At 52.9% G+C, this 13,331-nt stretch overlaps 1 protein-coding gene across 1 annotated transcript; it reads left to right on the forward strand.

Annotated features, from left to right (window-relative positions):
* Window positions 1-572: 572 nt before the first annotated feature.
* On the forward strand, window positions 573-3,119 carry ColSpa_08964 (uncharacterized protein; the record flags this gene model as incomplete). The annotated part of the gene is made up of 1 exon (XM_049275176.1): window positions 573-3,119. One exon carries the CDS (start codon window positions 573-575, stop codon window positions 3,117-3,119), a length of 2,547 nt encoding a protein of 848 aa, XP_049131133.1.
* Between the last annotated feature and the right edge of the window lie 10,212 nt (window positions 3,120-13,331).

The raw sequence follows: 13,331 nt of genomic DNA on the forward strand, positions 1-13,331 counted from the left end.
TCTTCTCCCGTCACAAACCTATTCCTGTGTAGCGTGAAAAATGAAAATGTTGCACGGGTCTGATATTACGCCGGTAATCCTATGAATAAAGGCAATAATGGAACCATGTAGGTACGATCTAGACATAGTTACGCGGAGGAGTATCCCATCGAGTGCGGAAAAACGTCAAAAACACCTACTGCGGGGTAGAGCCAATACGGACAGACGAAGTCTACGAAGTCATTTTATCTATCCAATAACCTGCTAGGAACTTTGGCACCTACGATTCTGATGCGATCCCCATTCCACGGGTCCACAGTAACAGCACGGCATTGCATCCTCAGCTTCAACTCTCGAGGTACTATGTATCAATTGTGCAGTGCAGAAATGTCGGTGATGTGGGTAGTGTTACGCCGAGCGCGTGGGTCCGTGCATCTGTCGATTAGCTAGTTGGGGGGTTTCAGGCAGGTAACCCCTCGCAACGTGCGTACGTAATGCGACTCCACACTAACTAGGCCGCACTTTAAAACATGTTGATGTGATGAAGGTGTCCATCTGAATGGATGCGTACCACGACTTGAAGCCTACGCATCATGGATGGATCAATGGGTATAGAAGAACTGACAAGGCGGCTGCGAGAGGCGGAGCAACGCGCCGAGGAAGCAGAGAGAGAACGGCAGGAAGAGCGAGAACGCGCCGAGAGGGAACAGCAACGCGCCGAGGAAGCAGAGAGAGAACGACAGGAGGAGCGACAACGCGCCGAGAGGGAACAGCAACGCGCCGAGGAAGCAGAGAGAGAACGACAGGAGGAGCGACAACGCGCCGAGAGGGAACAGCAACGCGCCGAGAGGGAACAGCAACGCGCTGAAGCGTCAGAGCAACAAACCCAGCCCACCACACTCGACGAATACATTGCTGCCTGCCATTCTTGTGTATTCTCCAGCTTTGACATTGAACGGAACCCGAAATTGACATCGAAGGGCCCCATCACCAATCCGCGAAACAAATGGTGTCCCACAAATCTCCGACCATGGCCTGACTTTATTCAGCAACAGAGAATCACATTCGGCACGCTCTACGACACCTTCCCTACCGACAGTCGCCTTTTCGAGAACCGAGCCTTCCTCGTCGGCTTAGGAAACCGGATCTCGAAGCGCAGGATAGCAGACGAGAAGACGCTCGAGTACTTCCTGCACAACAGCGTCGAGGATCCCGTCAGGGCGATCATAGACCAGCTCAAAGAGGTGGAAGAGGTCAGAAGCGCATTTCATCTGGGAAACGGCATCGTTTTCGAGAACCATCCGCATGCCATCAGCGACCTTGCTGAGGAGGTCGTCGACCGCGACACCCCATCAACACCACCGTCCACGCCAGACCACGGCCTCGATCTCAACCAGCTACGACCCGATCAGATCTGCGTCTACCGATCCAACAATGCGGGCTCGGCGAGACGCACAATGGTTTACATTTCCGAGTATAAGACGCCTCACAAGTTGACCGCGCCGCACCTTCGTCTCGGACTGCGGCCGATGGATATCTACAAGGACGTGGTCAACCGGAAGACTATCCCGACGTCGGTGGACCCAGAGGCACGTTTCCAGTATCACGCGGAGAGGCTGACTGCAGCCGCCATCACGCAGACCTACCACTACATGATCGAGGGGGGGCTCGAGTACGGTCTATTGACGACGGGCGAGGCGATCGTGTTTCTCAAGGTCGACTGGCGGGAGCCTGAGACGCTTTTCTATCACCTAGCAGAGCCTGGTGCCGAAGTGTTGGCCCATCCAAATCATCTTCACTTGTGCACGGCAGTGGGGCAGTATCTGGCCTTTAGTCTCATGGCGCTGGGTCTGCCGGGTGAACGGCGGTTGCGTGGGCAAGACGAGCGCCGCCAAGCTACGGAAAAATTGAAGACGTGGATGGAAGATTTCGAGACGACGCTACGATCGATTCCGGAGGACGAACGACAGGCGCCGGATAGTTCACCCGGCTACCAGCCTGAAGCGTACGAGGGTGTCGACCGATCTCCGTGCCTTCTCCGAGGAAAGAGACGGCGACGTGTGGGAGATGAGCCCGTGAGGGAACATGACCAAAGGGAGCCAGGAGAATCATCTGACGACGAGGCAGCACGGGACCTGCCAGACACGCCGAGCCCGACAGAACGGCGGGTACGTCAAGAAGGCCGGGGAGGTCAGGGAACTCGACGCAGTAAGCGGATTCTAGCGCGGCGGCCGCGGGGCGGGGGCGGAGGAGGGGGAGGAAGCAACGAGCAAGACAGGCCCTACTGCACCCAAAAGTGCCTGTTAGGGCTCGTCAACGGCCGGGTTCTCGACGCAAGATGCCCGAACATGGCACTTCACAACAGGCAGCCCGAGAATCACCGCAGTCACTGCCGTGGCCCAAGCCGCAGCTGTGTCCGTCATCCAATCGATCACGCTCAATTCCTTGAGCTTCTCTGGGAACAGCTAGAACGGACACTAGACGACGGGATCACGCCGTTGGGGCAGGGTGGTGCGCGCGGCGTACTGTTCAAGGTGAGCCTGCTTGCGTATGGCTATACCTTCGTTAGCAAGGGCACGGTTCGGGCATTTGCCAAAGACCTTGAGCACGAGGCGGCGGTTTACAAACGTCTGCAGCCGGTCCAAGGTACTCACGTGCCCGTGTTCCTCGGGACCATCGACCTCCGATTGATGGACAGGATTTATTACTATGACCACCGAGTGTATGTGGTACACATGACATTTCTGTCGTGGGGAGGATATGACCTTGATTCGACAGGAATTGTGGGTGGCGGGGGTGAACAGCTCGAAGGGAAGGCGATGCGGTCGTTGCGCGCAATACATCAACAGGGCGTAGTCCACAAGGATGTACGGACGGCAAACATGCTGTTCAATGCGGAGATTAACGGGGTTATGATGATCGACTTTGAAAGAGCGCTGCTGCTGGAGCCACCCCGTCGTCCGTTGGCTCAGCTGGTGCCGAACAAGCGAGGATGGAAGCCAGAGGCGAAAGATTCCAGCAAGTCGGCACAGAAATCAAGCGATCGAGGTCCGGTCAGCGGGGCATTTTCCGAGGACATTGGGATGATGAAGATGGTATTCGGAGAACTATGTCACAGCCTGCGCACTAATTGCATATAATGTAAGCTTCTTTGATTAAGGGGCGATGGAGATCCGCAAGAATCGCAAGAATGTTCTAAATAATCATTTTGCCTGTCCCGCCCTCGTTCAACCTAGGCTATGGCCTCTTACAGTCCAGGTTAGCAATGGCTTCACCCGAGAAGTTATTTCAAGTAAGAGACGCGCACCTTGTCGCTGTTCTATAAAGCCGAGACACGTCCGTCCGTGTGGTGATGTTGCTTCAAGCCCCTCTCTCTTCTACTACAAGCGACTTTTCCCCTATCATTTACTGCATCCACGAGAAACTCCGGAGTCACCGCCCCTTCCAATACCCTTCAGCAAGATTAACTATGTCGAAGACGGATGCACACAACGACAATGATCCAGCGTCGGAAAACTGCGGAGAAATCATATCTACCGACCATGATGGGGACCTATACCTACATGTCGGCGCGGATGTCGGGCCATTCACAAGAACGTATCTTGTCTGCTCCAAAGCGTTATCCCGCTCCTCGAGAGTCTTCAAGAAGATGTTGTACGGCTGCTTCGCCGAGTCGAGACCCTCCGGCGGCGAGTACGCTTGGACGGTTGACCTTCCTGAGGATCGACCTAGTCGCGTTGGGTCCACGTCGAACCGGTGTAAGACTAGTACTTTGGCTCAGCGCCCCCCGCAAGGCAATCAAGTCAAGTTTGAGCCTCAAACTTGACTTGATTGCCACATCGCGATGCCATACTTGCTTGATTGCCAATTACTTGCAAGTTGTTGCCAAGTGAAGCTATTCAGACCTATCCAGCAGTGAAATTGCACCCCTCTTCTGCCACTGCCTCATACATTGTAACATTTCCAGCCTTTCTACCTTCATCCCCAGCCTCTGCGAGGTCTGGGCAAGAGATGCAGCACTGAATGCCCTCTCACAGTCAGATGACTGTGAGGGTATCGCCAAGATCATCAACGCCAGCCTACTCAGGCGAGGATATTCCTCTTTATGGGCAAACCACCACTCAACAGGATTACAATTAGCCTGCCTTTGGAGGGCAAAGTACTTCTCCAGTTCATCCAGCTCCTCATCTCTGCACAGCGACGGGACCATTTTCGTCCACCCCTGGTGCCCCATCGGGGTTGTAAGGAGGCGGCCTTGGACGACCCTCGCCTGCGGCTCCTGGATGGCCAACACCGTTACATCCCGAACTGCCTCGTCGTTCATCAAGCTCTCGTGTACCTCGCCCCGTTTCATCATGTTGAGTTGCATCATTAGGAACCTTTTACTCATGTCGAGCGGGGAAGAGTCTCCTGCAGTTTCGGCTGAACGACTCGTGCGGCCCTCCGCACGGAACGCACTTCAGGACCGTCGCACTGCATTCGTGGTGACTGTGCCCCTCTGCAGCACATCTTGCACATATCTTGGGCTTGCTGCATTGGTAGGCCTTGTGGTCAGTGATCTCTTGGCAGTTGTAGCACTGCTTCGGCCGTTCTCTCCGCTCGAAAGGCCTGGTGTAGCCAGACTCTCCTCCCGCGTGAAAGAAGCCTTCGCTGAGCAGCCGACGTGCATCCGTCGCTTTGGCGAGATACACCACCATCGAGCCATACGCCTTCGCAACACTTCTGTCGCTAAGCCATGCTATCTTCGCAACCGAGGCGTCGTTCTACACGCCAAAAGCGTCCGTTGCTCCGGCGCGGACGTCTCCATCGTCGTTCAGCACAGCTGTGCGGTTGACACTATCCACTCTGATTGGGTAAACATCGTCTCGAAGAATATGGGCATCTCGCGCCAGATTCGCTTCCACCACTCGCTTCACCATCGCGTGTTCGTCGTCGTTTCTGCAAGCAATCCTAATTCGATGGGGGTTCCTAGGGTCCTTCGTCACTGCTCGGCACCGCCAAGACGCGTTGTCACCTTCTCCCGCACGGATCTGGCTCTCTACCATCGTTCGGATTGAGCCGACCGACACCTGCTCGGCGGCTTCGCTTCCAGCATGGGACGTATCGATTGTGCAGTACAGCGTTTCGGAGAGGTTGGACGGCGTCGTGTTAAAAGACGAAAGAGTTCGAAGGTTAGTCGGTTGGGATGATGGGGCTGATCGCGCAACGTCGGCGTACGACATGGGCGGGGATTGCGCGGCGTTTGTCGCGATCGTTTCGAGTTGCTCGCGGACCAGCTTTAGTTCTTCGTGGGATTGCTTTAGTTCTTCGTTCATCTGCTCCGTAGTGTCGTCCAGCTTCGAGTTCAGGTCGCGTATCATCTCTTCTTGCTTCTGTATCCTGCCCTCCTGTCTCTGCATTACCTCCAATTGCTGCTTCAGCGCCTCCTTCAGCCATTGGGACTCTTTGAGGGATTCGTCCAGCAATTCCAACGCCTTCTGGAGCATCGCCAGTCCGCCGCCGGCAACGCCACTCCCTTTCCATTGCGTGTTGTAACGCCTGCCTTTTCGTTCGTTGTTTCGCTTGGTGCTGCTCGCGTCACAGCTCGGGTAATTCTCTTCAGCTCCTGCGTAGTGTCTTCCGTTTGTCGAGTCGTGACACGGGTTTTGACGGTCGCCTTCGTTGCTCGGATCGGGTGTTTTGGCGTCGAAAAAGGGGGGTCCGGCTCCGCTACAATATCCGCCTCCGTTGGATCCGCCATGATGGGAGTCTAAGACACCAACTTTCGTAGATTGCCGACCTTCAACGTCTCTTCTCTATCGAACAGGAGACCGATGGGTCTAGAGAGAGTATGGATTGTTGCCGAGTGCAGTACAGTAGAAACCAAAATTCTAGAAGACATTACAGCATCAATCAAATTGGTAGTAATAGTCTCCCTCCTATCCCATCGGGTGCTGCTTGACGCCAATTTTTGCCAAGACCTCCAAGTACCCACTATTTACCCAATATTACCCCGCATTCAAAGGGGTACTTAACGATACGTCATGTACCCCTATGCTCTTTTACCTATTATCACCACTCTAATTACCATTTTGATTGATGCTAAAATGCCTTCTAGTGATTCTGATACCTCTATTACTTCTGATGATTCTATTACTTCTACACGTAGTTGTATAGTAGTTGAGATCCTTCCAGAAGACCTTACCGCTGCCTGTAATACAGACTGTACGCCCGAGCGCTGTGACGCAGCAACTGTTCGGCCCCACGAACCTCCGGCTACCGAGCATGGTCATCCGGGCTCCTTCCGACCCTTTGACGTGCCGGCCCGGGCCCAAGAGGTGCGGGGGCTGCCGGCAAGCCCGCTTGACCTGTTCATGCAATACGTTCCGCAGGGCCTCGTGGAGCAGTGGGCCCAGTGGACGAATGCGGCGCCGTTGTCGAAGGAGGGCCCGCGTGCTAGAACGTCTAGAGTATATAAATGGAGGAAGACTTCAGTAGATGAGATCTACCTCTTCTTAGGGATCCTATTATATATAGGGATCCATAGGGAATCTAGATTATCAACCTACTGGTCAACCCAGCAGCAAAAGGAGGATCCTATCCACCTATTCACGCGGTTTATATCCCGGGACCGTTTCCAACTACTACTCCAGCGACTGCGGATATTCGACACTGCTGAATTCCAGCCCGGCCAGCCCAGCCAGGGCCAGGGTCGGGGCCGGGGCCGGGCCCCAGATCAAATGCCGGATGTATACCGGAAGGTCAACCAGTGGTCAGCCCACATCCAAGAGACTGGGAATTCCCTCTATACAACTGGTTCAGATCTTACAGTTGATGAGGCTATGGTTCGATTTACAGGTCGATCTGTAGAGACAACAACGATTCCAACGAAACCTATCCCAACTAGTTATAAGATCTGGATCCTTGCCCAGTCTGGCTACTGTATACGGTGGCTGTGGCACGTACATGGAAAGGGCCCATACGCATTAGTCCCCCAGGCCCAGCCAGGCCAGCCCGCCCGGACAGTCCGGACAGCCCGGTCGGCTGGGCCGGCTGGGCCAGCTGAGCCAGCTGGTGGAAAGCTGGCTCTGTTGACACCAACGCAGCAGGTAGTAACTACCCTTATCTCCCTACTTCCAGCTGCAACCTACCACGTCTTTCTTGACAACCTCTTCGCCTCTACACGGCTCTTTCGTACCCTACGGAAGCAACAGGTTGGAGCTTCTGGTACCTGCCGGAAAGATAGTGGGATAGATGAGATCCTAGTTGTTGAGAAAGAGACAGAAGGACGGGGTATCCCCTGGGGCGAAATACACTGCATCCCTACTTTAGATGGGGAGGTGAGCAACCTAATGCCCTCCTACCTACTTGCTTGCCTACTTAACTAACTGATGAATAGGTCAACCAATTCGCCTGGAAGGATAATGCCCTAGCACTCTTCCTGTCAACTGTCTTCCGGAACGGCCAGGAAGTTATCCGCAGCCGCCGCCGCCCAGCTGGGGATTCTGCTGCCAAGAGGGCTGCCCGGCAAGTGTTTGGCCCAGACGTCCGCAAGGACCTTCCAGTCCCTAGGGCAATCGATGAATACAACCACAAGATGAATGGGGTTGATGTGAGTGACCAGATGAGGTCCTATTATCAATACAGCCATCCTATTCGGCGAGGGGGCTGGCAGTTAATTGCCTGGAATTTCCTGCTGGAAGTGGTAGTTGTGAATAGCTTCCTGCTACAGCTCTGGGGCAGTCCTAGGTGGCAGAAGGTGAAAACCCACTACCACTGGCGGCAGCTGCTTGCATCCCAGCTTATTCAACAGTTTGGACCATTAGCAAAAGGACGGCAGAGGTCACGGCCGAAACGGGCTATAGATAAAAGGAATACCTCAATCCCATGGGAACACCATACAAAGGGATCAAGGAAGGTTAATTCGCCTTGCTCTTATTGTAGTAATCTAAGGGCAGTAAGAGCCCGCCAGACCCTAGGCGAGATGTCTGGGAATAGCATCACGCAGCGACGTAAATATACGAGAAAGGGCTGCTTAGACTGCAACGTACCTTTATGTATCCAAGAGGATTGTTGGTACCTCTGGCATACCCAAAATCTATAGGCAACAGAGGTACTGTAACCCTATTGGTTAACTTAATAGATTCACAGCCCCTTATTGGCTCTACCCCACCCTTGGCAGAAATGGCGTCAAGCAGCACCCGATGGGATACACTAGCCCAATTTATGTGTCACGAAGTCCAGTTTCTCACCAGTGAACTCAATGGGCCTCTTCCCGTAGACCAATCTATTCCTGACATCACCAAACAAGAGAAGCAACTAGCATGGCGCGTAGATGAGACTGGTCGATATCTAGGGAGGAACGACTGTTGAAAAGGATTTGCCATGTGAAGAAAGTCATCATGGTGTTGGGAGTTTTGTACTGCTTCAGAGAAACTCCACAAGCGGGATCAACATCAATTGCAAACACGATTCGTCTGCCGGTAGGTTGCACCGTTGCACTCAAACCTTCACTACGCAACATTGACCTCCAACTTCACCGCCAGTTCTTCTTTCCCCATAATCCAGCGGCGATCTCCTCACCGGAAGCGGGTATGTGGCCTCCTTCGGTAATTTAGCTCTGAGGTGGTACTGTGTGATTCGACTTACCAGATCAGCCCTAGATTTGGGGAAATGGCGCTCATTTGAAGACGTGTACTCATAGTGCCTGTGCTTGTAGCGGACTTGGATGTACAGGTCGGCCCCGTACCGCCGTCTTATCTGCTCACAACGCCACATGATGTTTTTGATCGCTTTGTCGCAATTTTCGTTGGTTCTATCTCTTCTGTTCGGTGGATGCTGTTGAAGAGTCATGTTGACTTGTTACTTGTTGACTTGATAAAGCGTTGTGTCGAGTTTTGTGAACAAAAGTAGACTAGGTACATAGTATGCTGTGTTATGTATGAGGGTTGGCGTTTGACAACCGAATTTGATTTTAAGCTTTTTGCCGTTCTCTTTCCCCTACATTCGTTTTAAAGTAGGCATGCCGTACATATGTATGACGCATAAGATGGAAGTAGAGCCGCATCCGGATCTGGTTTCTGATTGTCTACTTCGAGAGGTTGTTCTTGCAGCTGTTTGTGGACAATTCTGGTGTTGGAAGTCACATGGGACATGCAAACTGCTGCTTGTTGCGTGATTCACGATACCCTTGTGTTTTTGAAAGCAGCAATCGGCTTGCTGTACAATTTCTGGCAAGAAGGGGTAGGGATGTGTCAATAACCTACGGTCAGGGGAAAGGTACTCTAGATGTATGTGTACTATGTACATCACGAGCCTGCTGAATGAGACGATGTGCATTTGAGGAGCCAGAAAGAAAGCCGTCTCATGGATGCGAGGTTGCCCAAAGCAGGCATTTTTCTTTTCAACACAGTCATCCCCGGCATTTTCATTGTCTAATACTGTCAAAGTCCACCTGTCGGCGAACATAGGTTTCTTGCGAAAACGTCTACGTCTTCTTTTACAGATTCGCCGCACAAACTGTCGGCCAAGTGCTCACTTTTGCATCACTTGTTACTAGAGTATATAATCACGTGAATTTGATAGGAAGGCGTCGTGATAGAAACCAAGAACGCTCTTATATGGTAGGCGAGTCTGGTCTCGGGATACCGTCCTCGGCAGACGACGTGATGGGGTCACTCATATTCCAATTAAAACAATGTGTGATTGTTTCGCCGTCGCTGCTGGTTGTCCTTAGGTGTAGCGCCCGCTTTGTGGAGGCTTTCCCATAAACGTGGGCCACTCTGGATGACGGTTTTGCGCCACTCTTCTTGGCTGTGACATCGGGTCGAACCGCTGCGGCTGCTGAGCAGGCGGCCATGATTTCAGTCGTCAAATGTTGAGACGCTATGCTGTTTGTGGAGCTCGTTTCCTGAAGACGAGGCCCTCGTGCTGACGACTTCTCCTGCTTGACGCTACCGCTTTCTTCGTCAGAGTCAGCGAGGAGGAAGGTAGCTACATGTTTCTGTGGAAGCCTCGGCTGAGGTGAACTCTCGTTCGCTGGGACGAGCCGCAAAGGGGAGAATACTGAGTGAAGCTTTGAGCTCATGATGCTTCTGGGCAGTTTGACCGTGACCCCATGATCATTGCGGCATGTTTGAGGGCCACTCAGTTCTGAGCACACATCACTTCCCCTACACCCAGATGCGCCAAGTGTGTGAACCTGCTTCACATGGTGTCACTGCCGAAAGAAGCCACTCCAAACACCTCTGGTTGTGAAGATTGATGATGCTCCAGCTGGCGAGTCGAGCCGGAAATGGGGATTTCAAGTACAGCGATAAGGTTTGTCTGCTCGCTAGTACTGTCGTCAAGCGCTATGACTCTGCTTATGGCGGAAGCGAGCGGACACCGCCACAACCGGAGGAATGGGGAGCGAAAAAGGCGACTCTCTCGCTTCATTGTGCTACTCGCCATGTGCACAATCGCAGTGAAAGTGGATTTTCGGAGCTCGACCTAGAGTGACGAAGGCTAGGGAATCGGAACAGGACCCAGCGGACAGGACACACGGCGACGTAAGGTGCTTGCTATATGGCCGGGGATAGTGACTCCATAATGATAATAAGAAGGCTCTCCAGAGGCAATTGCAGCGGCGTCGAAAGGCGATTTGTGGGTCACGGATTTCCAAGGTAAAAACTGGGATTTGGAGATGGATTTTGCAGACGGGGACGTAGCAGAGCAGTCAGAGTCGTTGTCGGATAGTGGAGAACGCCTTCCATGAAAGGTCAGAACCTGCTCCTGCAGGAGCTGGACATGAGTTGTGCAGATAGAACACATGGTGGAGCAAGAACGCTATTCGTTACACGGCTGGGAAGGCCGTCGACCAAAAGCCAGAAATGACTTCCGCGTCATTGTCGTAGGGGCGCTAAAACTGGGTCTCCAGGCCATGGCTTTCCACTATATTAATAGGAGCCTGAAATGGGTCTTCGCGGGGACCATACACGGCACAGCAAGGTGCTCGCTGTGTAGCTTGGATGACTCATCTTGGGATCTTGGGGGTCTAACAGGCTCTCAGCATGTTCGGACTTATCAATATAGCAACTGGAAGCCAGATATGGATGTTGCAGTCATCGTAAACAGTAGAGGAAGAAAGCTCTTTGTTGCGTACTGTAGCTGGGAAGACCAGCCGGAATCAGTTCCTGGCAAGAGTCAGATATGGAGCGTACAGCGGAGGTAGTGGGACAAGGAGGACCTTTCATCCTCCATCAAAGGCCAGAACTGTCACCTGCATCATCGTTGAGGCGACGTTGGAACTGGATCTCTAGGTCTCGACATCCCTTTCCACACAACTGGGCAAGAGCCTAGTCGCGTGGCTGGGGAGATCATCTCCCAAAGCTCCCAAAGCCGGAATCCAAAAGTGAGAAATGGCCTTCCAAAAGAACCAGATTTGGATCTTGCGAACCGGTTACATGACTCAACAAGCAAGATCCTTGTCGTGTGGCTGGGGATAATCTCGCTCTAAACTCAGCCGGAACTGGAAATGGATTTTGGGGACACCCTGAATAGCGCTCAACAAGAGCCAGATCCAACTTCTTGGACATGGGGAAATGGAGTGGTCAGTAAGGTCTTTGGTGTGTGGCTAGGAGGACGGGCCAAAACTGGCTTCCGGTAAGAGCTAGATACGAATGCTGAAGACAGGGGTTGTAGGCAAGTGAGCAAGATCCTGGCCGGGAGGGCCTTGCCCCAGTCGCCAGCGGCATTCAATGTCAACTTCAGGACCTCGACTCTCAAATACAGTGGATGAAGCCAGATACGGATCCTAAGAAAAGGGCACATGTCGGGACAAGCATGGTCCTTCTTACAGGCTTGGGATTTGCCACCCCAAAAGTCGAAACCGGCCCCTACCACAATACCGTAGAAGGAGTCTGGCATAGGTTTTGCGGACGGGCCATGTGCTGGTGCATGCAACCTTCCTATTGCTGGCAGGGGGTGCACACTCCCAAAAGCTAGAAGCGGCTCTTAGTAGCACGCCATTGCACTAGCGTCAAAAGCTGATTCGCGGACCGGCAGTGGATACTGCAGACAGGGTATGTAGTGGAAAGGATAGCAGGCAAGGTCCTTGGCGTATAGCAAGGAAGCCGAAGACCAGTCAGGCTCAGCTCCTGGCAAGAGCCAAAAACGGATCTTGCAGGCGGGAGGGAGAAAGCGTGGATGCACGCAAGACCCTTGTTGCGTGGCTGGGAAGACCTTACCCCGATATCCAAAAGTGGCTGGAGGCGCATAGTTCCAACAGCGGCGAATGCCAACTTCTGGATTTCGACTTTCCAATATAGTAGGTACATAGATGGAGCCAGACACGGACCACATCGGAAGGGTGTGTGTCGAGACAAGCAAAATCCTTGGTACAGGCTTGAGAATAGCCATCAAAAGCCAGAACCGGCTCCTGGCAACTGACACCTGGTTGCAGCTGTGGCGGGACGGCAGTGCCGAAATCCGAAACCGAGCCCCAAGTCACTACATGGCTGATCCGGGGGGGGGGCAGCAGCGCCAGAATTTGGGATTGCAGCTTGAAGAGCCGTATGTGAACGTTGCCTTGTAGAATGGTTCATGTTTCCCTCGAAGTACTGTATCAACCCGTTATGTAAGCACTCAAGTAAGCACTCTGACCCAGAGAAAGATGGCGCCAGCATCGGACAGAATGAAGACCCCTGGTTATCCTGGGGCAAGACTGCGCGGGCTAAATCTCCACTGCCCGGGCTGTGTATGACCGTGCCTCCAGCCTCGAAGCCGGTTTTGAGAAGGCCGACCATCGCTTGCACTGGGTTATCTTGAATATACCTAACCAGCGTAGCCTCTGTTTGTCCTGCTTGTGAAGATAAATAGCAATATTATTCTTTACTACTGTAACTAAGTGGTTTGCAGGATCAACCTGCCTCGTTGTCGATCTGTCGAGAGATGTTTCTTAGATCCAAGAGCAGAGCAGCCAGGTCGCCCATGTCTGACCTAAAAAGCAGTGTCAGATGGTATTTTTCTAATTTCTTCCGAAGACGTGCAGCTTCGCTGTTACATTTCAAGTTCGACCTCTCGGTTCACCGACGCACCGATCTCGCTGGTGTTTTGGTGGTAGGTGGTGTATGTATAGATATTTGTCCAACCCAACAAACCCTGCACTTCAAGTCCAAGGCCACTTGCACACCTGAAAAACGTTGTGCACAGCGCTCGCTACCGTTAGCAGTCACACAACGTTACGTCTCTGCACTGGCTCTACCTTTTGAAAAGATAGGTTCCCAGGCGGCACCACGTGGAGGTTGCAGAGTCCGATTTCGCCGCCCTCATCGTTGGAAAAACATCAACGGCATCGTTGGAAAAGCGTCAACGGGAAAGCAAAAACAACATCG

Source organism: Colletotrichum spaethianum, assembly GCF_022836535.1.
Source record: "Colletotrichum spaethianum MAFF 239500 DNA, contig25, whole genome shotgun sequence".
Taxonomy (NCBI): Eukaryota; Fungi; Ascomycota; class Sordariomycetes; order Glomerellales; family Glomerellaceae; genus Colletotrichum; species Colletotrichum spaethianum.